The sequence below is a fragment of the Lissotriton helveticus genome, chromosome 6 (assembly GCF_964261635.1).
Source record: "Lissotriton helveticus chromosome 6, aLisHel1.1, whole genome shotgun sequence".
NCBI lineage: Eukaryota > Metazoa > Chordata > Amphibia > Caudata > Salamandridae > Lissotriton > Lissotriton helveticus.
In genome coordinates, this window is record NC_136067.1 from 1,968,349,478 (window position 1) to 1,968,374,667 (window position 25,190).

Sequence of the window (25,190 nt, forward strand, 5' to 3'; positions counted from 1 at the left end):
AACACGGCGAAAAAATCCGTCGATAGCTGGCGATATGGAAATGTGCGATGTGCGTTATATAACGCACATCTAGATACTATGCCCCCAGGTCCTTAGTTTTTAATAAAATAACTTGATGACAATTATCATTTTACTTGCTACATAATTTTGTTACTCATGCTTCACAGGTTACACTTGGATTGTGCTAATCCTATTTTTTTTTCTATTGGTTCATTTTGTTTCTTTTCACCTCATGAACTCGTGTGTCTGATATTCTTTTTTTCCTTTTTTGGACCTCTCACTCTGACTCCATCTTTATATTTGCTTAGCTTTAATTTCCCTGTCAGCTATATTTCTACCTGGTCCTCAGCAAACATCTGTTACTTTTGAGACTGTTTGCTTATAGAAACTTTGTTTTGGGATTTAATTCATCAATGATTGACAGGCCGAAACAAATATTGTATGTCAATGAGTCATGCTAAATGAAGTTCCTCTAGTCAAATTATTTCCAAAGTAAGTACTCAATGTTTTACCTGTATTAACAGATAACAGATGGTACAATGGCAATGAAAATATAGTATCGCTCTGTTTAAGACATCACGGGTATATAAATGAGTGCGCTTCATGTCTTAAGATGCAAGGCAGAACAGAAACCAAAGACATCCGCAGAAGACCCGTCGGTCCCATCAATACAGGTAAAGACTCACTCTGCTTATTAGTTTTTGGAGTTGAGGTAGCCATAAAAGCTATTCCACATTTACATAGTTTTATCAGATATCCTGCAACCATCAGTATATGTGTGGGGTTCTAAGAGCTGTATCAAGCAGAAATCTCTAGTATAAAAGCTACATTAGCGTCACTTATTGAAAGAGGGTAACTCAGAATGAGAAATGACAATGTTTATTCAAAACAAGCCTGGCGCCCATGGACCCCTGAACTGCATTTACATTTAGGGTGGTAAAATGAAAAAATAAGCCTGGGTTGTATGATGGAAAAGGGCACACTATCCATGTGTGGGTCATATCAATCTACTCTTTTCTACAGCCACTGCAGGCAGGAGCAGTGTGCCGAAGTACATAGAAATGTGCAATCCCCAGAGCAGGGGCAATACCGCCTCTGTTGCGTCCAGCGCTGCAGTGAAAGAGGGTTGGGACTGCCATTCTGTCTTTCAAATGCCGAGGGAGTGGGAGCACGTTGAGGATGAGGCAGGGACCCTCCTCAAGGCAGTGCAGCGCGTCCCTGGACCCAGCGCAAGGGTGACTGGGAAGATCCCTGGGGCCCCATGAGGTCCTGCTAAGGGGCATCCTCAGTGGGATACACTGACTGGGCACCAGTTCATTGGTGGCACAACACTAATAAAACACCAGCTGGACTGCTGCTCTTGTGCCTGCATCTGTAATGCCACTCATGGGGAGAGGTGTTTCCTGATTGTCATGGGGCCCATGCCTCCATGCCCTAAGGAGACACCTGCTTGGGATCCATGACACAGAAGGTGGAGTCTGCAATCCCTTCAGTAAAAACCTGCATAAATACTAACTATGCCCCAGGGCACCTTCTGTAATATGACCCCTGGATTTCTCAGTTTGCCAAACAATTACCACCAGCCTATTGCTGCAATAATGGAAAATGTTTCCTTACGCCTTTCTGGTCTGTGATCGTACCATGTAGGCGGGAACCTTGCTTTGACTTTTTTGATCCATCTAGAGCTAGGATTTTCTCAGCTGATTGTGGGTAAATGTCTCTGTTGTACCCGGTATCCCAGGGTCCCAGAGTCAAGGCATGGCACCGATAAACCAGGGCAGAATCTAGATCCAGTTGACCCCCTTCAGGACTTCTTCTGACTGTAGATTCCAGAGGCATGTTTAGTCTTCCGCATTTGCTACTGCAGATTGTTTGCAGTGTGAATTATCTGCAGGAGGTAGTATTGCAGAAATGTGCCTTTGCTTGTGCACGCATTTTGCTCTTCACATGTAAAAACTATCTCTAATACCTCAGAAAATACAGGGGTGTTTTGCTCTTTGTCACACCCTATTCACCCTCTAGGGCCTGTTGTACGAAATCATGGTTGGAAAGAAGTAGAGCAAATTGCATATCGGATAATGTGCCTTCCTTCCATCACCTTGTTTGTGTGCAGTAGACCCACTAAGTGCAATGGCTTTAACCAAGAGTGATGTACCTATGTCAGGTCTTTCTGTCTAGAGTGGCACAGTGAGCGAAAAACAATGGACTGGAATGTGGCTCAACCGCTCGTAAGGGCTGAGGTTAACTCAAGCTTTACCTTCATCACCCTGTTTTTTGATTTGCAAACAGAGTTGCATTTTGCAAAGTCATCAATGGACTAGTTACATCATAAAATCTACATTTACAAAACTTCACAAAAGCACCTGCTGTAGTAATAATAAAATGACGTGACTGAAAATACACGGATGGAGGTCTGCTAAAAATGTTTTTAAAGGAGCCTTTTTAAAGGATCCTTTAGAAGGCTAGATGCTGCATTTAAAGTAGAAATGTTAGGGCATTGGGAGACATCAGGGGGGGGGGGGGCATGCAATAGTCCACTGAAACACTGTCTGCTCCCTAAAGCCACCCACAGTGTTTCCGTGTGCATGGTTTTGCAGCCACCTTTGAGTAGTTTTAAAGCCCATTTAAATAGGGGTCATGGTTGTAGTTCATTTCAGGTATGTGGCACACTGAAAGCACCAGTAAGAACCTGGTAGCACTGTTTGGGGTGCCATGGCATCACATAATTATTTATAAAACGCATAAAAAATGAAAAAGTACATATATTTATACTTTTTTTAATAAAGGGACCCATTGACTCACCAGTCCATGGCACTTATCATGACTACTTTCTGTGTGTGTGTGTGTGTGTGTGGAGGGGGGGTCGAAACTGTGCAGAATGCCTTCATTCAAACAGGAGGAAAGCAATAGCAGACGTGGAGTCAATCACTGACCCTTGCTATGTCCAATGGTGGGCAGCAGAAATGTGATTGGCAGTACAACTGAACAATGGATGCAGAGGGCTACCTGAAGAAACCCTGTACATAAGTATTTGAAGTTTTACATATTTCTATTACAATGAAAATGTTTTGGATCACATCAGATCCAATGTCTTCTCCTGCACCCAACACTGTTACCACTACATACATTTACCAGTTCAGTTCAAAGGCTTTATTTCGATAAATCAAATCATAAAAGCATCACAATAATACAAAAAACGTTTATACAAAAAACAGATATAAAGTTGGCCATTAGTTTTAAACATTATTTCTTAAACATTATTATAAAAGTTTTTTTGTTTTTTTTAAAGAGATCTTTAAATATCAAAAGAATAAAAACAAAGTAAAAAATCTAAAATTTAAGGTGATTCCTTCGATTAAAAAGCAATTAAACATTAGATGCTAGCCTTTTAACTCTAATGGACCATGTCCAAGATAAAAAATTGGAAAGACCACAAACATACAGTGGCCGGGTGTCCGACATTAGAATACGGAGTGCCTCACTTGAGTGCCTAGTGCCCATAGTCTGACCTATAGGTTTAAGCCATGCTTGCCTCGGGCGCACATAGGCCGGACAGACAAACAAGATATGCGGTACAGACTCTACACTGGTTTGGCAAAAGGGGCAGAAAGGAGTGGTCTGGGATGGGGGCTTCCAGCGGGCAGTTAAGGCGCGCACTGGAAGAGACCCAACCCTAAACCTAAAATATAGGGCCCTATCATAGGATTTCCATGCCAGATCTAGATAAAGTTCCCGGGATGGAAGGGATGGAACTGCCTTATGTCTAAGGAACTCTTCCGTTAGCCTGCCAATAGTTGGGTCTGCACTAACTCTATTTGTGACCCAATTCCAGTAGAGGGTCTTTATAGTAGCTTTCGGGGGAGAGGACCGACTATCCCAGGCTTCACTAAGACCTAGCTTACCAAGGAGATGTTTAACATCTTTAAGCCATTTTATTTTTTGCCATCCCACCATTGACATTACTTCCGCTAGCCCCTTAGCATACTTAGCAAGTTCTGGGACTCGCCACAGTCTGGCCCATAAAAGCAACGGCCGGAGTGTTGCCAGATCATTGATGGGTTTGCAACCTAGGTCAAGCAACAGAGGTATCAATGGGGTACTCTGCGGAAGTGACATAATGGCCCTCAAGAATTTGTTCTCAGACCTTGTCAGTAAATCTGTGTTGGATGTGCCCCAAACCTCTGCACCATAAAGGGCAGAGCTAACACCCTTAGCCTTATAAATGTCAATAACAGGTGCAATGGGACGAGTTGTGGCAGATTGCTGCTCCTTATACAGCGCCCCGACAACCCTCTTATGGTTTAGCAGCATTTTATGGAGATGCGGGGTCCACTGCATGGTATCTGAGATACGGATACCTAAATAGTCAAATACAGTGACCCTCTCCAGGGATACATTATTAAGTACGGGGAATCGCCAACATTTTTTGGGGGGATTTAGCACTAAAAACGTGGTCTTGTCTGTGTTTATAACTAGCCGCGTTGGTCGCAGAAGGCCTGGAAATTATCTAGGAGGCCTTGAAGGTCTACCGGGGTCTTTGATATTAGGAGCGTGTCATCGGTGAATAAGAGGGTGGGGATTCGCTCCACCGCCAGGGATGGTGCATCTGATGGTTTTTCGAGTAAATGCTCAACAACCCCATGCACGTATAGTGAGAAAAGGGTTGGAGCAAGAACACATCCCTGGCGGACCCCTCTCCCCACTGGTATCCTATTCGTTTTCTGCCCCTCCTTGCCCCACCTCACTTGCGCGAAGGTACCTTCATGGAGCCTCACCAGAATAGACAAGATGTTAGGTGGAATCCCCATGTCTGCCAACACTGTCCATAGTTGTTCTCTGGGCACAAAGTCAAAGGCAGTCTTTAAGTTGATAAATGCGAGATAAAGACTGCCTTTGCCTATGACTACCACTTTCCAATGAATCAACAATAGCCTGAAAGCCTTCTCTATGGTGCCGGTGCCAGCCCTAAAACCCGCTTGATATACCTTTACCATAGAAACTCTCTTGACTAAAGGCCAGGAGTGCAGGATATCAACCCAGAGAATGAAGTCACATTAAAACATTCATGGCAAAAAAGATCTTGACATAGTACTGCAAACTCTGGTGATCTCTCTTATTGACTTCTCCTCCTTCTGGCCTCCCAAATTATTCTTTACTCCCTGAAGTTTGCATACACTGTGCAGCACGCCTCCTTTTAAACACAAACAAGCATTCGAAACGCCTATGGTCTGGCATTGGAGGAAATTCTTTTTGGCTTTGTCAATGTTTGTTTTGTCAATTTTCACTCACAATGACGTAAGCCAGTGGAAATCATTTTAGTAAAACCAAAAGGTCTTTGCTAAACCAGAAGTCTGTCTTATTTAAAGTGCATACATCAACAGGAAGTACATCCCACATGAGCCTTCCATAAAACACCCTTCAAGGACTACTTGATGACAAAGCATTGAGATGCATAGTTAACATAGAAGCACCTTCCTTTACAAACGTATGGGGGACTCAAACCCCTCTAGCAATGACGATTTACAGGTGGAATTCTGCCATAGTTCATCTACATTAAATGTAAATAGTTTTTTGTTCTTATATGTCTGTGATATTTTACAATAAGCTGATCCTCAAACTCTGCAAAGCGTGCCTACTCCTGCGAGGCTTAAAAGTTGAAAACCGATATAGGAGAAAGTAAGTTTCAATCACACCTGTGATTGTCATATTACATGGTGGGCTAACAAACGAGTCTCCTGTCTTCCCTTTCCACCCTTTCTTCGGTTTCACTAGCCTCGTCCATGATCACGGTGGACCTTTGTTTCCTCTCCAATTTCAATCAAATCTCAATTGTTAAAACATTTGTTTTTCTATTCGCAGAATGAACGCTGCACTTACAGGTGCGTTTGTCTGCACTTTGCTGCTTGTCGTGGATTCAGCACCGCAAGGTAATGTGAATATCCATTATTAGATGTAATTGTGTTTCTTTGCAATGTACAAAGCTACATTTTCATTATCTTCACATTATACTTTTGTTATCTCCAGCCCGTTTTTTAAGCCATCGAGCACTGGCATATCTTGGAATGTCCCTCCACCGTGCTCTCCTGGTAAGCACCTGGTTCTTCTCCTAGACACTGGAAGGCCAGATGCATGTTGTTTTTTCTGAAGGTGTTATATTATGGAATATTTAGGCTAGGAATATAAAGAAACACTAATATCCTGGACAGCATATTGAGTGAAAACTTAAGGTAAGTGGTTATAGAGGAAGTGTAGAGTTACTAACTCCATATCTATGGACCGTAAAGATATATCATCAAGGTACAAGTTAGACCTTTCAGCCTTAGTGTGCATGTTCTTCTCCCTTAAACATGTTAACATCGTGAATACAAAATTGTTTTTTTAAATGTATGTGTAAGTCCCTTGTAAAGTAGTATACCATATACCCAGGGCATACAAAATAAATGCTACTAGTGGGTCTGTAGCACTGATTGTGCCACCCACACATGTAGCCCTTTAATCCTGTCTCTGGCCTGCCCCTGCAGAGCCTGTGTGTGCAGTTTTACTGCCACTTCGGCTTGGCATTTAAAACCCTATGCCAAGCCTTAAATTCCCCTTAGACATATATCACCCCTAAGGTTGGCCCTAGGAAGTCCATGGGGCATAGTGTTGTGTAAGGAAAAGGTAGGTCAGGTACCTCTTAACAACCAAATTCGTTTTTCACTACTTTAAGGCCTACTCCTCTTATAGGTTAACATTGGAAATTCCGTAATACAATTTTATGGTGTAATTCCTGATTAGAGAAGGAGTAGTCATGTCCTGTTTTATATCTTTGGAATGGTAATAATGAATCCACTTTGCTGATGAAATTGGATTTGACATTACAAAGTATGAAATGCCACTTTAAGAAGGTGGACATTTCTCTGCTCTTACAGATCTGTGTTCCTGCAGCCTGTCTTCAATACATGTCTGGGGTGGGCAGCAGTTACTTGTGCATTCCCTCTAGACAGCCACAAACACAGGAAGATTAGGTGTGTCTGAGTACTGAACTGCATTCTGATGTCTCTTGCTTGCCAGAGAGGGAGGGCCTGACAATTACACCTGATGAGGCAGTGCCATGTCCCCACACAAAGGGCTGATTACCCCCTTCTGATAGTCTGGAGCCAGGGCTGGGAAGAAAGGACCTCTGTGCACTTCAAAGATCCTTCTTTGAAGGCACACCCCCTTCAATGGCAGTACTAGGTCTCTGACACCCACCCAAATGAGACATTTTTAGACCTACAACTGGACTCTTTACGAAGAACTTCTGTGCTGCATCAAGGACTGACACTCTGCTGGACTGCCGACGTAGAAGGTGTGCTTTTCTGCTGTGCCGCCCTGCTGCTGTCTGACCCTGCTGAGGGAGAGCTGGCCTTTGTCTTGCACCCCAAAGTGTTCTTCATGGGCTTGTTGGCTTGCCTCCTACTGTTGAGACTCAGGGAATTCAAAGTCTCTGCCCCTGCTCTTGTGCCTGGTTCACTGGAGTGGACCCAGATACTTGCTTCAGATGTACTGATGCATCCGCTGACTGTGTGAGCCGGAATCAATGTATTGTCCATGTGGCAGGAGCAGAACCAGGCAAATTTCATCTGAACCACCACAGCCGAAAAAGATGCACGGAACCGCACATTGACGCCACAGCAGTCTACAGAAATGGACACATCCTTTGACTGCGTGGAGAAACCTAGAGCATAGCACTCGGAACCAGCGCATCTCGGCCTCAGTGCTTCTTCTACGGAACCGCTGCAATGCCACCACTGCAAGTTGGACATTGACTCATTGATCAATTGCACCCCACATCTCACTGTTGCAACCCGGATAAGGTACTTTGCTCACTGGGGCCTGCGTCAGTCATGTAGCTAGCCTGCTCTCCATGATGGTAGGTCTGAGCTATTTACTTTTCCCTGGTGCAGTACGACCAGATAACCCGCATTAGTGCTTATTGCTTCTCAGCGCTAGAACTCTTTTTATTTTTTTTAAATTCATAACTCGACTTCTTCTAATTGGATTTTTGTCATTTTGGGTTTAATTTATTTATAAAACCATTGCCTATTTTTCTAACCCACTGTGAAGTCTTTTTGTGGTGTTTTCATTGTGTTACTGTGTGTGTGTGTTGCACACATACTTTACACATTGCCTCCTTAGATAAACCTGGCTGCTCTGTGCCTAGCTACCGGAGGTTGAGTACAAGTTATCTATTAGTGTGTATCTGTGTGCTCCTTTGTGTTTCCTCTGTGTGTGTTTTCCTTGTGTATGTGTGTGTGTCTGTGTGTTTGTGTGTTTTTCTGTACAGTGTGTACCCTGTGTGACCTGCCTACACCTGCTGATTGACATGTAGAAGGAATACCCACCAGGGGGAGTTCTGTAGGGCACAGAGGGAGTGTCCACTCCTTGAAGGTGTAAGGCGCCATGCCAAAGCACAAGCAGCAGATGATGTCTCATATTAACTGGGAGGATGACCTCATTACATTGAGCCTAAGGCTCCTTTGCATGGGATATCAAGGGCCCTGGTGGTCCCCCAATGCTAGAGAGTCTTCCTACAGGAGCTGGCTCACAAGAACAGGACACTTGGGCCAGGACAAGACCATTACACGACTTGCCTCACATTTCTACCAACCCATGATCCAGGACATCCTCAGATATGTTCTGTAGGACCTGTGTGACCTGCAAGGCTAGTAGGAAGGCAGAGAAAAAATTAAAAGTTCATCCGGAACCACTGGCTGCCGTTAGCACCCCCTTTGAAAGGATGGGCGTCAACATTGTTGGGCCTATGGACTGCTTCAGGCAACAGGTTCATCCTCTTCCTGGTGGATCATGCCACTCGGTACAGAGAGACAATCCCTCCGAAGACCACCACTGCACCTGCGGTGGCAAAGGATCTCATGGGGATTTTTATCCAAGTGGGTTTTCCCAAGGAAGTTGCATCTGACAGGGGCACAAACTTAATGTCTGCATATATGCAGTTACTGTGGAAAGAGTGTGGGGTTACTTACAAGTTCTTCATACCTTTGCATCAGCAAACCAATGAGCTGTTGAGAGATTCCACGGGACCCTCAAAGGTATGATCAGAGATCTGCCTGGTGAAAAAGGGGGATATACCCTTGCTCTGCTGTTGTTTTCCTAGAGGGAGGTACAGCAGAAAGGAGTGGGCTTCAGCACCTTTGAGCTTCTGTATCGTCACCCTGTCAGAAGACCTCTCAGGTTGGTAAAGGAAGGGTGGGAGCAAGTTCCCAGGACAATTCCCCAGGATGCAGTAAGCTACAGGCTAGCCTTTCGTCGCCAAATGGCTACATTTTGGAAGCAAACTTCTGACAACTTGGAAGACAGGCAGGATGTAATGAAGGAGTGGAATGACTAAAATTCTACTGCTGTGGAATTACAGCCTGGGCAGAAAGTGAGGCTCATTGAACCCGCGGAGCCGAGTGCTCTTCAGGACTGTTGGACTGGGCCTTATGAGGTAATTGTGAAGGAATGTATGACGTTACAATGCATACTTTTACCACGCATGCCTTTACAACGCGGTATTTGCAACGAATACCTTTACAACACATAGTGCTTTGGGGCGCTGGATAGTGAATAGTTGTATTTACTATTCCAACTCCAGTCCCCGTGGATAGTAGGGAAGATGTTGGATAGTAAATTAAATCTATTCCCTATCCTAGAGCGCCCCCCAGCGCAATGCGTTGTAATGGTTTGCGTTGTAAAAGTTGCATCGTAAAGGCACTGCGTGGTAAAAGTTGCGTTGTAAAGGATGAAAACTTTGTGAAGAAGTTTAAGGCCACTTATTTGGTGGACCTTAAGACCCCAAGGCAACCCCATACAGTGCTTCACATCAATTGTCTCAAAACACAATTTGAGAAGTCTGAGCTCACCATGGTGACGGATGGAGCTGAGAAAAAAGAGAGGGAACCTCTCCCTGACCGCTTGGCTTGCAAGGAGAAGGATGGGGCTGTAGAAAGAGTAATCCTTTCCCCCGCTTTGACTTTTAAACAGCAGATGAACTGTCACAATGTGTTGGAACAGTACTCCTCTCTTTATTCCCTTACTCCTGGGATTACCCACCTGTGTACCCATGATGTGTACAAGTGGACAATCTCCCTGTCAAAAATAAATCTTACAGGTTGTAGGATAAGGTGAGTGCCAGCATCAATAGCAGCATCTCCAAGATGCTGGAGTTGGGGTTGATAGAACCCTCCAGTAGCACTTGGTCCAGTCATGTGGTACTGGTACCAAAACTGCACCACCAGACTCCACACCTGAACTGAAGTTCAGTGTGGATTACAGAGGGCGACATTCTGTGACCAAGGCTGATGCTGATCCTTTCCTGTCAGAGTGATATGAAAAGAGGTGTACCCATATTGTGATGCATTGCTTAAACACAGGTTGACTCAGGTTGGAGAGCCTATGTTCTCACATGCAGGGTGCTTAGGCAGCCCTCAAGGAACTGGTTGTGTGGTTACTTCAGCCCGCTGGTGTTACTCTTGTTCCATAGTAGTGCCTTTAAGCAGCCACCCCTGGCACAAATTTAGGAAAGTGCCAGCTCTAGCAGCCCACTGATAGTGAAGACCCAGTTCCAGCCCAATGTGGGCAATAGAAGAGAATCTCGGCAAGTGAAGGACAAATGTATATATCCTGGTTACAGGTTTGTTTAGAAGATTGCCATCTTTATCCAGTAGCATTTCACAACCATAAGACAGTGATGGAATCATTTGTGCACTCATAACTTCCAGGAGAGGGAAAAGGTTTGACCCCCACATCTAGTCTGATTATTTTGACAGAGTCATCTGAAGGGCCAGAGCCTTTGTTTCAACTTCCTTCTGTTGCTGTGCGGTAGAGCCTCTTGTGTCAGTAAGAACCCCATGTATTTCCTAATAAGAGTGATTCTTCATGATCTGATTGCGGTTGCAGAACCAGCCATCCCCTGGTAAGATTTCCTTCAGAGTGTAACAACTTTGGTTTTCTTTAGGTTAACCTTCAAGCTGTTAGAGGCAGTGTAGGAGTGCAGCTGGTTTAAGAATGCTGCAACCATATGCGTGTATAGCTGAACAGGGCCATTTGCACAAAAGCAGCTTGCTGATGTGTTCCCTGTCAATATTTGGGGAGTGGCTGTTGATGGTATCAAGGGATTTAGTAAATCAGAAATAACCATTTTGAAAAGGACGGGGGCTAACACGCACCCCTGCTTTACACTCCACGTAGTAGAGATTTTTCTTGCCAGTGTAACTGGATAATGAGCTCTTGAAGTTTATATGGCATGCCCCATTTCTTTACTTTGAACCATAGTGCCGACCCTGGGCACACGGTCAAATGCCGCCTTGTAGTCTATGAAACAGTAATGCAACAGGGTGTGTGAGGTGATTACTTTGGCCGATAAAATAGATATGGCTAAAAAGTTGGATAGTGTACCAGATGTTGCTGGAAATCCCATTTGGTTCTTTGGGATGAGCTTGCTTGTCTCCACCAATTGCTACAGGTCCTTCAGCAGTAGACTGGCAATCAAATTTGCTTTGTTGTCCAGAAGCACAGTCTATATTTACTGGGATCTGATTTAGGGTCCCCTTTGTAAATAGGTTTTATGATATCCCCACACCATGTCTCCAGGATTGGTGAGCTCCTCAAATAGTAACCAAAAAGCAACAAGAGCTTGCCTGCCCAGAAAGAGATGTCCTGCTTGAAAAGGCCCTGAGGGCGGCCATTAGGCCCAGGGTCTCTGTCTGACTTGGCCTTTGACACAGCCTGTTGCAGCCAACTGAACTAAGATGGTGAATCCATGGGGGCAAGGGACAGGCAGTCTCGGTCTTGGGGCATAGCTGCAGTGGTGGGTATATTTGGGCTACAGAACCTCCCATCCATTTAGGGATCTAAGTCTCCCCTTGATGTGAAATGCCTGTGGAGGAAAGATGAACGTCTGATTCAGTGATGTTCGCGCAGCCGGTCCTGACAGACCCATTCACTTGCCTGCTCACCAAGGCGCAGAAGTTCCTTGAGTTGTATTTCTTGCTTCCACATAGGAGAATCGCCAGGAAGTGGTTTGTGGGACTAGACATCTTTGCATGAACAGCATGCTTATAATCTTTCTGTACCAGCTTAAATACTTAGATTTGCTCTTCATTATTGTTTTTTTGTATTACTTCCTCTCATGGCAGTGTTGTGGGCTTTCTTTAGGGGTTGAAATGTTGTCAGAGGGGAAAATGAATTGGTGTGATTGTATGACTGAACAAATGTTGTAGCTGATCGTGGACAAGAGAACTTGGTTAATAAAATGTGTCCATTCAACAATCGGCGAGATGTCACGCAAGTCTGACCCTGGGGGGATCTTATACATTTAGCCATGATTTTACCACTGATTGTCATCTCTCCATTTGATGAGCCTGAGGTTGTTGGTGTAAATAACCTTGCTTGTGTCACAGGTTGAGGTGTGGTGGTACAGAATGGAATTTATTCTTGTGTACTGGAGGCCGTGGTCCCTCTCAATGGGCGTAACTTTGCAGTAGCTATCCCCTATGGTGTAGTTGAGATACTAACACGTTCTCCATTGTTTCTTGACCAAGTGGGGGGATGTCCTGTGACAACCGGCTATTTAGTACTTTAAAGTCCATGTTTGCTGAGCTGCAGGATGAGGAATTCCCCTAGCGAGCTTCGTGAGCAGCCCTTTGGCCTGATTTGTTCAACAATGTTCTGGAAGCCCTCAGAGAGATCTCATCATTGACCTTGTAGGCATCTTGGAAGACATTCATGTTAAACTCACCTGTTATCATGCAATCAGCTAGTTAACAGAAGTTCCCTGGCCAGGTCACACAGGACCAATATTAGCCGCTTATGTTTTGACTTTTTCTCCCTTGTACTTAAATTGATTTAGAAGTTAATCAGCACTAGCCAGCGCTGTGGTCTCCAGTTGTAAATTTGTTATTCTTGTAACCAATGTGTGGCTTATTGGCTAGGGTGGCCGACTTTGAAGCTGGGGAATCCTGTTCGAGTTTGGCAGGAGGCTCAAACATCCTGTAATTCTGGCAAATCACTTAATCTCCCCATGCCTAAAAATGATTGTGCCCGTCTGTAATGCAACTGGTGCTCATGTAAAGTGCTCTAAAATATTCGGGCTGAGTTCGCACTATATAAAACTGCAAAAAATAAAGTTATTTTGAAATACTATTGTTTCAATTTTCACCTGCAGTTTCACAAAAATGTATAATGACAGACCACCCTGTGATCTACCGTACTTGTGCTCTCTGGAAGCTGATTTACTGAGCTTGATAAAGGCAGTGATAGTATGACTCCACACAGACCATGTTTAGTGTGCGATACAGAAAAGGGGGTGGTGATGAACAGAGTGTCTGAATTAAGCAGACCACTCTTACCCAGTCCAAAGATCAGGGCTTGATCCATCACCGTTATTTATCTCACTGCCCCATCCCAGCTCAGAACCTGGCTATATGCAAATTAGTCTGTCCCTGGCCCAGTGCATCATGGGAACAGGGCAGACCAAACTACCAAGCCAATTCTTCACCAGAAAGGAGACAAGCTACCGGGGACCGGTTTCTGGCATTTCAGCCTCTTCGGCCCGGCTTGCTTGAATCCTGATGGAGCAGTGAGAAAGGGACTCATGTCTGAGTATACCCTGCCACACCTATAGTGGCCAAAAACGATACAGAAAAGGGGGTGGTGATGAACAGAGTGTCTGAATTAAGCAGACCACTCTTACCCAGTCCAAAGACAGGGCTTGATCCATCACCGTTATTTATCTCACTGCCCCATCCCAGCTCAGAACCTGGCTATATGCAAATTAGTCTGTCCCTGGCCCAGTGTATCATGGGAACAGGGCAGACCAAACTACCAAGCCAATTCTTCACCAGAAAGGAGACAAGCTACCGGGGACCGGTTTCTGGCATTTCAGCCTCTTCGGCCCGGCTTGCTTGAATCCTGATGGAGCAGTGAGAAAGGGACTCATGTCTGAGTATACCCTGCCACACCTATAGTGGCCAAAAACGATACAGAAAAGGGGGTGGTGATGAACAGAGTGTCTGAATTAAGCAGACCACTCTTACCCAGTCCAAAGATCAGGGCTTGATCCATCACCGTTATTTATCTCACTGCCCCATCCCAGCTCAGAACCTGGCTATATGCAAATTAGTCTGTCCCTGGCCCAGTGCATCATGGGAACAGGGCAGACCAAACTACCAAGCCAATTCTTCACCAGAAAGGAGACAAGCTACCGGGGACCGGTTTCTGGCATTTCAGCCTCTTCGGCCCGGCTTGCTTGAATCCTGATGGAGCAGTGAGAAAGGGACTCATGTCTGAGTATACCCTGCCACACCTAGCCGGGCCGAAGACGCCTGAAATGGCAGAAACCGGTCCCCGGAAGCTTGTTTCCTTCCCAGTGTAAGAATTGGCTTTTGTAGTCTGGTCTGCCCTGTTCCCATGATGCACTGGGCCAGGGACAGACTAATTTGCATACAGCCAGGTTCTGAAACTGGGATGGTGCAATGAGCTAAAAAACGGTGTTGGATCTAGCCCTGATCTCTTGACTGGGTGAGAGTACTCTGCTTAATTCAGAGACTCTGTCCATCACCACCCCTTGTTGTAAATAATTTTGTCCACCCTAAGCGTGGAAGGGTATACTCAGATGTGAGTCCCTTGCTCATTGCACCATCAGGATTCAAGCAAGCCGGGCCGAAGACGCCTGAAATGGCAGAAACCGGTCCCCGGAAGCTTGTTTCCTTCCCAGTGTAAGAATTGGCTTTTGTAGTCAGGTCTGCCCTGTTCCCATGATGCACTGGGCCAGGGACAGACTAATTTGCATACAGCCAGGTTCTGAAACTGGGATGGTGCAAAGAGCTAAAAAAACGGTGTTGGATCTAGCCCTGATCTCTTGACTGGGTGAGAGTACTCTGCTTAATTCAGAGACTCTGTCCATCACCACCCCTTGTTGTAAATAATTTTGTCCACCCTAAGCGTGGAAGGGTATACTCAGATGTGAGTCCCTTGCTCATTGCACCATCAGGATTCAAGCAAGCCGGGCCGAAGACGCCTGAAATGGCAGAAACCGGTCCCCGGAAGCTTGTTTCCTTCCCAGTGTAAGAATTGGCTTTTGTAGTCTGGTCTGCCCTGTTCCCATGATGCACTGGGCCAGGGACAGACTAATTTGCATACAGCCAGGTTCTGAAACTGGGATGGTGCAATGAGCTAAAAAACGGTGTTGGATCTAGCCCTGATCTCTTGACTGGGTGAGAGTACTCTGCTTAATTCAGAGACTCTGTCCATCACCACCCCTTGTTGTAAATAATCATGTTTAGTGTGCGGCATTGATTTCAAAGCCACTCAGAAAGGCTGTGAGATTGGGGGATTGCTGCCAACACTTCCTGGTTTGGAGTGTTGGCAACCAATTAGAATGAAGTCGCGACTCCTCCTCGGTGATCAGATATTGAATGTCTTCTTTTTTTATTATCTCAGATATTACACCATTTAAAAAAAAGGTCGCTTTCTGAACCAAGAGCTACCTTTTTGCCAAATTTGGTGTAATTCCGTTCAAAAGTTTGGGCTGTAGCCTGTTAAATTTTTCCTATCGAAATTAACATGGGGAAAATGTGTTTTGGGACTCCCCCTTTTTCTCAGGCCCCGCTTGACGAATCACCCCAAAACTTTCAAGTCAGGAGCTGACTGGGGCACCCCATAAGCTTTGAGAATTTTGCAAAGATTTGTCTAACGGCGCCAAAGATATTGGCAAATCAAAAAATGTGTTTCCTATGGAAAATAGGTCCTAACCATAACTACCTACTGGATAATATATATAGGGTTATGTATTAAAAATCTCTACTTACCTAACCTTGCGATATTGTGTACTTCGATAGTGTGTGCACGATGTTTAGTGCCATCAGTTCCAAAGTCTAGAAAATGTTATCTGAAATAGAGATATTAAACAAGGCACTATTTAATGCAGGGACATGTGAGTAGTATCTCAGGGGTTTTAGAGAGTGAAGTAAAAAGATTAAGGGCCTGATTTAGGGTTAGGCAGAGAGGGTACTCGTTGCAACTGCGATGGAGTATCCTCTCTGCTAAACTGAGCTCATTCAGAGTTGAGCAGAACTTAAGTATCTCAGCAACGAGACTACACTGAATCTGTGGTTGACAATCTCCTCTGATGACTGGTGTAAGGGCCTTTAACGTTTTGGCTATTTCTCCACCTGCCCTATTTATAATGGGCGGACAATTACCCAGTTTTTCCTTTCGCACATCGCCATCCAAAATGTGGCATGAATTAAAAATAAAAACATTTTGTTTACCTCACACCTTGGGAAATGGGGCTAATGTGTTTATTTTCAAACAGAAAATCCCACTTTCAGGATTTTGTATTGAAAATATGCTGAATGGCACCATCATTTTTACTGTGCCGTATGGTACACTTTCAGTGCATTGACAAAAATTTCCCCTAAATTATAAAAAAAACATACTGCATGACCTTAAGAGAGAATTAATTATGCCAAAGTGTATAAACCTTAGTCACACTGTGGCCAAAACTAGGGTCCAGTAAGTGGCTCAGATGAGGGAATCCATTAGTTCGAATTCTTGTAACATTACAAAGTATATGTAAATAACCAGCATGCCCCAAGTATGTGATACTGTAATTGCTGATCTGGGTATGTCCAAATATAAGAGAGGTAATACTTCTTTCCCAATGAAACTGCCAGACCTGAGGTGGTGCAGGTGGACTGACTTATTAGCACCCCATTGACAACTGCAGGGAATGACCTTACTGCTGGCTTCAAATGCATTTGAAATCCATTAGGAATCAATAACTAAAAGAACCTAAAAGTGTCAAAGCAGACGGGCCATCCCCAGACATATTCAACAGGCTATACAACATTAACCACAAAAAAGATGCCTTGAGAATCAGAAATTTAAATATAATAACCTAGATATCTTAACAAACACAACAGGTCTAACAGCTTCCGGGGTCAATAGGACACTCAAAAGTGTTATTTTAATATTGCAGCCTACATATACTAGAGAAATACCAACAGGCTTTATAACAATACACAGGAACTGGAGGCCACTCAGACTCAGTAGTTTAACTAAAACAACCTAGAAATCCCAGCCAAGCACGTCAAGGTTTACAACAACTCCTGGAGGCCATAGGCCACCCAGACTCTGTCATTTAAACATAGTAACCAGTATATTCTAGACTAATACACCATGCTTAACAGAAACATTCAAGAACCAGATGTCACTAAGAATCATAGATCTAACTAAAAGGACCAAAAACTCCAACTCAGACTCTCCAACTCCAGGCACACTCCAGAGGCATTTAATCACCCAGGAACTGAAGGTCACTCATATCATTTAAAGGCTTGGACATGACTCTGCATAGCTGTATTTAATGCCCTGTAAATATAGATAAAGAATCCAGAACAGATATATATGTGCTTAAAGTGAATGTCAAAAGCAAAAATGATTGTTTCTAAACCTCTTTGCTATAGAAGTAGCTTAGAGCAACAATCATAGAAAAAAGTCCATAGGCCTCACCTTGAACAAGTGATGCCGAATAAGATATTGACTATGATAGTGGTGTTTGTTCGTAAAACATAGTGAAAAACGTCAAATAGACACAAAATTCACACATGGACGCATTCTCAGCCATCTTGAAATGGTTTGTCTTTATGAGAAAAGCCCATTCCAAGATGAATGCTGCTATGGCACAGCACATGCACACACATTGGCAGTCATTTTGAAATGCATTTCTGAAAGAAAAAGCATTCCAAACTACCCACCAGTGTGTGGGAATCATTTTTTACTTTAAAAGGTATTCATTCATTTTGTAACGCACCAGCAGACATCTTTTACTTTTGTCTGAGTTAAATTTACTCTTTAGAGATAAGTGAAGGTCTATTATTCAATCTGTTAATTAGGTTAGAAAAAAGTAAATACAGGAGGGGAAAAATGAGTGAGCAATCATGTATCAGTGCAACGGTTGGGCACTCACGAAAAAGAAAAAGCATTAAGGAGAGTGGTGGGAGACCAATGTTCAGGACTGAAGCAAGCAAAAAGCAGCAGATAGGAAGTCGATTGCGGCAGTACACGAAGAGGGAAACACTGTAAGGAATTAAGGTGTTGGGGTGACAAAAAGCAATGGAGCAGCAGGGAAGGGTGGAAATGAAATGAAGGAATGTATGGAGGATGAAATACAATGGGAGAGAGTGGAAGAGTAGCAGAGCAACAGAGGAAATGGTGAGGGTTAAAATGGAAAATAAGAGCGTGAGAGATGGTCGATGATGAGGGGAAAGCAACACAAACATTTGAAATAGGGGTAATCAAAGAAGACATGGTGTTACCTGAGGTAAATAGGGTTTAAAGTGTTTTATTCAACTAGCATGCACGGCGAATAACACTTTCGTTATCTCAGACACCACTTGATAATGAGGAAACTCCCCAAAACCCCTCTGTAACCCCTCAGCCAGCCAACTGCGAGTGTTCAAGAACCTATTCAGAGCTCCCATCTGCCACCCCCAAACGCTCACTGCAGGCTGTCTGAGATGCTCAACACACCTTCATACATCCTTCAATAGCTTCCATCTCAATACCTCAGTCTGTCAACTGTCCTCTACATTTGCTCACTTCCCCTGAGCCCGCTCACTTCCATCCAGTCTGTCTTTTCTCCGCTGAACCTGCCACTTGCATCAGAGCCTGCCCACTCTTCCCCTATTCAGTCCATTCTCCCCTCCCCAACACTGCCCACTTTTCCCTCTGTCTTCTAATTTGCCAGCAGTCTGCTCACTCTCCTCTGAGACTGCTTGTTTGCCTATCAGTCTGCCCCTCTTCACTTCTAGTCTTTACCCTTCCCCTCAGCCTGCACATTTCCCCCTATGTCTCTGTTGACCTCCAAGGTCCTCCCACTTTCTCCCCAGTTTGATAATGCCTTTCATCCAAGTCTCCCAGTTCTACCCTGAGCCTGCCGGCTTTCTCCAAATCTGTCCCCTCTCATTCCTGATCCTGTCCTGTGTCACTACGTTCATCAATTCTACCCTCAAGACTTTCTGTTTTCCCTGAGTTTGCCCACTTTCACCACAGTTTCCTTGTCCTCCCCTCAGTCTCCCCCCTTTCACGCAAGTCTTCTCAGTCTTCAACAAATCACCCTCTAATTCTGTCTACTTTTCCTTTAGCCTACATACTTTCCCCTAGTCTGCCCGTTCTCCAGTCTGCCCATTTTCATCCAGTATACTTGTTGGAAAGTGGTTAATTAGTAGTGATAAGTAGTAACTTAACACAAGTAATTAGGCCACATACACCATAAAGGGTCTGCTATGGTCTCAATAAATGAATCCCTTGCTCAACCCTTGCTAGCTGGCAACACTGAGGCAGGCTTAACTTATGAGACAGGTGTGTAAAGCATTTAAAAACACCAATACATTAAATAAGTAAGAAACAACACAAAATACAAATCCAGCACCGGATCTCCCTATTCTCCACAGATTCTTACTATTTTCTCCTGGGGCCACTCACTTGCTCCAAGCCTGTGTGCTCTCCCCTCGCGTCTCTCATATTTTGACAAAACTGCCCTCCCTTTTTATTTTGTCTGTCATCCACACAGTCTGCCCATTTTCCCCTCAGTTTACTCTTTCTCCCCTCAAAGTATTTCCACTTTCCCCTCAGCTGCCTGTTGTAAATAGATTAGGAGGCAGCAGGACACGTCTTCAGGTTATTAGGATAGATTTATTAAGTTATACAGCAGAGCAGTAAGCCTCACAGCTGACCAGACCGTCAACTGCCAAGGCTGGAATCTTCACCTACTAGATAGAACACTCTTAGGTACTATGGGAGGTTGGGACGATAGAAACACTAAGAAAGGACTACTGACACCAAGTAGCCATATTGAATGAAGTACAAATATACATCACTGCCCACTACCCTTTTAGCCTTCTTGTTTTCCACCAGTCTCCCAGTTCTCCCTGAACCTGCCTATTTCCCCTTAGGCTGGCTCATGCCCCGTCTGTTTTCCATGCTCTCTCCCAATGTTGCCCATTTCCCCTCACATTATTCTCCTTTTCCTCAATTTGTTTGTTTTCTTGCCCCTGGGTCCACCCACTTTCCACCAGAGGCTTCAATTTCTTTTCCTAGAGTGCAATTTCTTTCGTCGTTCCCGCTTTCCTCTCAGCCTGCCAGGGCTGTTTCCTCCCTGTCTCCCCTTACCCCCCCCGAGTCTGCTGAATTTCCACTTAGGCTTCTGTCTCTCCTACGTTGCCTATTCTCTCTCAAGTAGCCCCATTCTCTTGTCAGCCTTCCCATGTCTCCCTCAACCTGTCTGATTTCACCCCAGTCTGTAACTTACCTGTCCTGCTCAGAGAATCACAGTTTCCTCTGTGCCTAGCTGCCCTCTTTCTGCAACATTATCATTTTCCCCCCAAGACTCCCAACTATTCCTTTCTCTTGCCCACTTCAAAGCAAGTCTGCCCTCTCTCCCCAATATTCCCAGGCTCAATTCATAAAAAATATATGCTAAGTCCAAGATATTTCTCAGGAGGCCACTGCATGGTGTAACATCTATGGTCCCAGCCAACACTGCCAAATACTAGTTCGGTTCAGCGTCAGGATACACCTCGCGGAGTGATAGTTGTGCTTTATAAGTACAGAATTACATTACAGAAGACACTTCCTTAAACCCTACATTCCTTTATTTGAGATAATTTGAACTATACTAAGTGATCCAAGGCTGTAAGTTTGGTCTGGACTCCGTGATATTAATACTGTTTTAACGATATATTGAAATGGTAAACACTTTGCTCATGTGTTAAAAAATGGACCGAAAGCGCTGCCATGTGGTGGACTTTTTTGCTTTTGGTTTTGCATTTGGTGGACTGTCATAACTAAGTGCCAGGGTTACGAAATAGTCACAGGTATCAAGCAACAGCAGACACTGGCACAAATTCTCCCTTCGTGTGCCCTCCATTCACTCCTCTCTCCTCAGCTTGTCACAGTTAAGTTTCTGAATCAATGGCGAGTTAAGGTCTGATGTATTTAAAGTCGGGTAAAGAGTGTGAAAAGTGTCTAACTCATTTGGTAACCTTTCATTAAAACACATAACATTTAGGGATGGACTAGGCTTAAGTCAAGATATAGTACATCTGGCCCTTAGTCCTAAGATAAAAACTTTGACCAGTGTGACCCACTTGGCTCATCCAAACTTCAATCCATCACGGACGGTCTGAAATCGCAGCTAGGTCTTGGTCAGACACAAACTGAATTTTTACATTGAGTTTGTGGTTTCTTGGCAATATTTGTCTCAAAACGTTCCAGCGTTTATAGGATGTTAATTATTTTGTATTTATTTGATTATTAACCCCGCTGCCGCTGCACAAATTTCGCTGCGGCGCGTAGGGGGGGTGTCCGTGGCACAGTGATGCTCATGACGGCTCCGGCCGTCATGAGTCACAGTAGGCGTGTGTTCATGATGGCCGGGAGCCATCCGAACTCCACACAGGCGGGGAATTAATCGCATGTAGCGGAGCGGCAACGTTCGGCCAGCCGGGAGCTGTCATGAGAACAGAAGGAGTTAAATTTGTCTTTATTTTTCTTACTTGGTTTCGAAATAGGATCTTGTCACTTTCTCGATTTTTAAATTGGTGGGTCTGCGTCATGCATATTTCTCATGGGAATTGCCAGCTTCTTGTGCTACAGCTACCAGGGGTTGAGCAGAGAGCCTCAGAGAACTATGTTGAGACGTAACAGGGAGTTGTATATTAATAACCCATGTTCTCAGCACCAGTCTTAAGGAAACCCAGTCACACGTCTGGCTTTTTACTGCAGCTGCACTGCTGCCTATACTGAAAAGGATTAACTTTAAGGTGGCTGGTATCATGCACAAAGCTTGTTATTGACAGACCCCCAGGTTTCTGTTCAGACGATTAGTGCTGCGGCAACAAATGATGGACAGAATGCTTAATGAATCAAACATTCACCCTTAGTCATGCGATGTAGTTTAAATCCACTGTTCTTTTGCTCACTTTGCCACCCCAGTCTGGACCCAATTATTTCCAAATCCATCTTGACCCCGCTTCTCATGGGAACAATCCAGCCAGAACTGCCAAGCCGGGTCCACCCTGGAGCGTAAACAAGCATACTGAGACCGGTTTTGATATAACACCCCTCATCAGCCAGGCTAACTGGAAATCCAATGGCACAACGACCAAGAGACCCACATTTAGGCATACCCATCCCACTTAGGGCGAAGAAAAGTGTGTGGCAAAAAATGATGGACGGAATGCTGAATGAATCAAACATTCACCCCCCCAGTCAAGAGATCTGGGTTACATCCATCATTAGTTTGCTCACTACTCCACCACAGTTTGGACCCAACCATATGAAAATCAATTTAACCCTACTCCTCATGGGAGCAGTCCAGCCTGAACTGCCAAGCTGGGTCATCCCCGGACTTGAAACAGGCATCCTGGGACCGCTTTCAGGGTAACACCCTCATCAGCCAGGCTAGCTTGAATCCAGTGGAACAGCGAGCAAGAGACCCACATCTAGGCATACCAATCCCACTTAGTGTGAAAATTGCTGGCATGGGGAGAAGAAATACAATGGATTTACGCCCAGAATTCTGTATTGGGGTGAAAGTTTGACATTGTTCAACATTCTGTCCATCAATTGTTTTTTTTTGCAGCATGATTAGTAAGCATTGTCCATGTGCATCCTAGAAAGATACTGTCAAATATCCTTCAGGGGAGCTCAGAAAAAGCGCACTCAATTGGGCGACAAGGAGCAGCCCTACAGAACACTGTCCACAGTTAGTCCAAGCAATAAGCTAGCCAACTCAGTTATTGGAAGAAGGTAACAATCTGGTTATTCTCTTCCCAATATGCTAAGTTAGAGCAATTCAGGTATCCCAGATATGTGAACTTCAGTTGTATTCAGTTTAGTTTCTCAGTAGCATCAATAGAACCAGTTCTTGGGTGAAAGTGGCTCTGTATAAATGTGATATTAAGCGTTCTGCAAAAATAGTGGATGGATGTGGTATCTGGTTTTTGGAGGAGGTGGTACACTAGGACGAGAACATGCTGCTGATTCAGAGAGCAGTTCCCAATGATGCCTGGACTGATGACACACCCTGAAGCCACAAGTTGTGATAGGGAAAGGGCAGGAATGCGCCATATTCAGCATTTTACAGCGCATTCCGGTCTTTTTCCTGTGCTAGCTGCCCAGTGCCAATGCAGGCACCTTTGCACCATGGTGCAAGGGTGTCTGCATTGTAAGTAAGATTGTTTTTGCGCAGGAAACAACACCTTCCTGCACAAAAACAATCCCCTGAGACATTTTTCTTTCTGCCTGTGCTGCAGAACGCAACTTACATAGAAAGAGGAAAAAACAAGGAGAACCCAAGATATTTCTCCTTGTTTGCCTCCCTTAGTGATGTGTAGCATTCTGACCCAGTCTCAGGTCTACCAGTAATGGTAAATCTGGGAATGCACCAAAACCCATGGATTGATGCGTTGGAAAACCCACGCTCCACCCAGGGGACACCTCCCTGGGACAGAGTAATGCAACACAGCAGTTTAGGCTGTGCTACACAACATTTATCAAGTCATGCAGGGCCACAAAAGGTGACCTTGCATCGCTTGATAAATCTAACATAAGAACTGCATCACTCTGGTGCCCCTGTGCATGATGCAATGGCGACGCAACTCTTCTAAAAATTTGGCCCATAGTGCCTACCAAGCTCAACATACGCCTTTGAGCTACAGAATGTAAATAACTTAATGCATTTAGTTTAATGACAGGTTAAGGAATCAGGGGATAGATGTACAAATGTAAAAAACTGCAATTTCATAATTGCAAATCGCTGGGAAGGGCAATGAGTAAATTGCAATTCTTCATGTACATACAATTCGAGGCTTCAATTGTGAATGTAGTTTCCAATTATGAAAGGAGTCGCAAATTGCAAACATAACTGCAAATGGAGAAAGAAAAAATATTACCTGATCATGACTAATCACATCTGAAGCAGGAAATACCTCACATTACCTGCCTGGATCCCAACGTAAGTGGATGTGGAGTCAAGGTAAAGTGCAGCTGCCAGTTCCAGCACAGCTGTAGTAAGTCAAAGAAGGTCCACCGCGTGCTGCCTCCCATGTTGTTCATGCAAATGCACAACATGCCTTTTTTTACATTGCGGCAGGTGTTGCTGAAAGCACCGCCCTCCGCAGTGTAAAAAATGCGTGATGACTGGTGGGCGAATCCTAATCTGCATCACGGGACCGTCACACATATGGCGGGGCGTCCCTTTTGCCGTTACAGTGGCGGGTGGACTTTGTCCGCCCGCCATCGTAATCGACCTCTAAGTGTGAATTCTTTACTATTGTCAAATTTATGTCCAAGTCCACATAGAACTGTAACATACCTCAAAATGTCAAAATGTCAATACAGGATTCACAAGTATACATTTATTGGGGTACTGCTATCAAAACATGCACATTAATATCTATCATATCAGTGAGTATACAGATTTGCATTATTTCCCACAAATCTCCCTGAGGTACATAGTGATGACTCCAATGTGGAGTGAGTGGAGGACACAAACATAGCAGCTGAGGAACCCATACCCATTGCCAGTCACTAAAGCACAACACCAGCCCAAGGTAGCTTGGGGCGGCTCATAGAAAACTATGACATTTGCACTTTAAGAAGACATGCAGCATGGTGTCTCTCAACAGGAATGGAATAGGTATACTTATTTTTACATCCATGTAGTACAATCACCCAAAGGCAGGGCCACAGGGGGCCTGGCAACATAAATTTGCACAGGTCTTCAACGTTAAACTAGGCAATTACTATCCAGCTCACTAGATGTGTTGGCCTTAAGAGTTGATTTCAGTAGCAGCAATTCCCAGTTGATGCTCAATGTTTATGATCGGGTTGCACAGAGGAATTTAGGAAAACTCTGGTGGATTTCCTGATGGAGCATAGGAGTGCTAGGGAGCTAATTATAGCAGGTGATGTATTTTTGATCTATTTTTGAAGCACTTATCTTACCAGATTCAGATCGACTGACAGAGCAACATCAAGAAAATAGAATCCCGCCCTTGGATCTCCCCCCTGTTAAGTGGTCCCCAAGGGCAGCTCAGATACTTGATCTCACCTTTACTTTCGATTTAAGAGCCACAAACTGGCAGACTTTATCTGATAGT

The 25,190-nt window shown here is 44.4% G+C and overlaps 1 protein-coding gene across 1 annotated transcript in view; it reads left to right on the top strand.

Moving 5' to 3' along the window:
• Positions 1-587: 587 nt before the first annotated feature.
• LOC144763944 (fucolectin-4-like) overlaps positions 588-25,190 on the top strand; it is a 306,460-nt gene continuing 281,857 nt past the window's right edge. Inside the window, exons 1-2 of the mRNA XM_078649989.1 lie at positions 588-674; positions 5,860-5,927. Coding sequence (XP_078506115.1) covers positions 5,861-5,927 — 67 coding nt within the window. The 5' untranslated portion in view covers positions 588-674; position 5,860. The remainder of the gene's footprint in view (positions 675-5,859; positions 5,928-25,190) is intronic.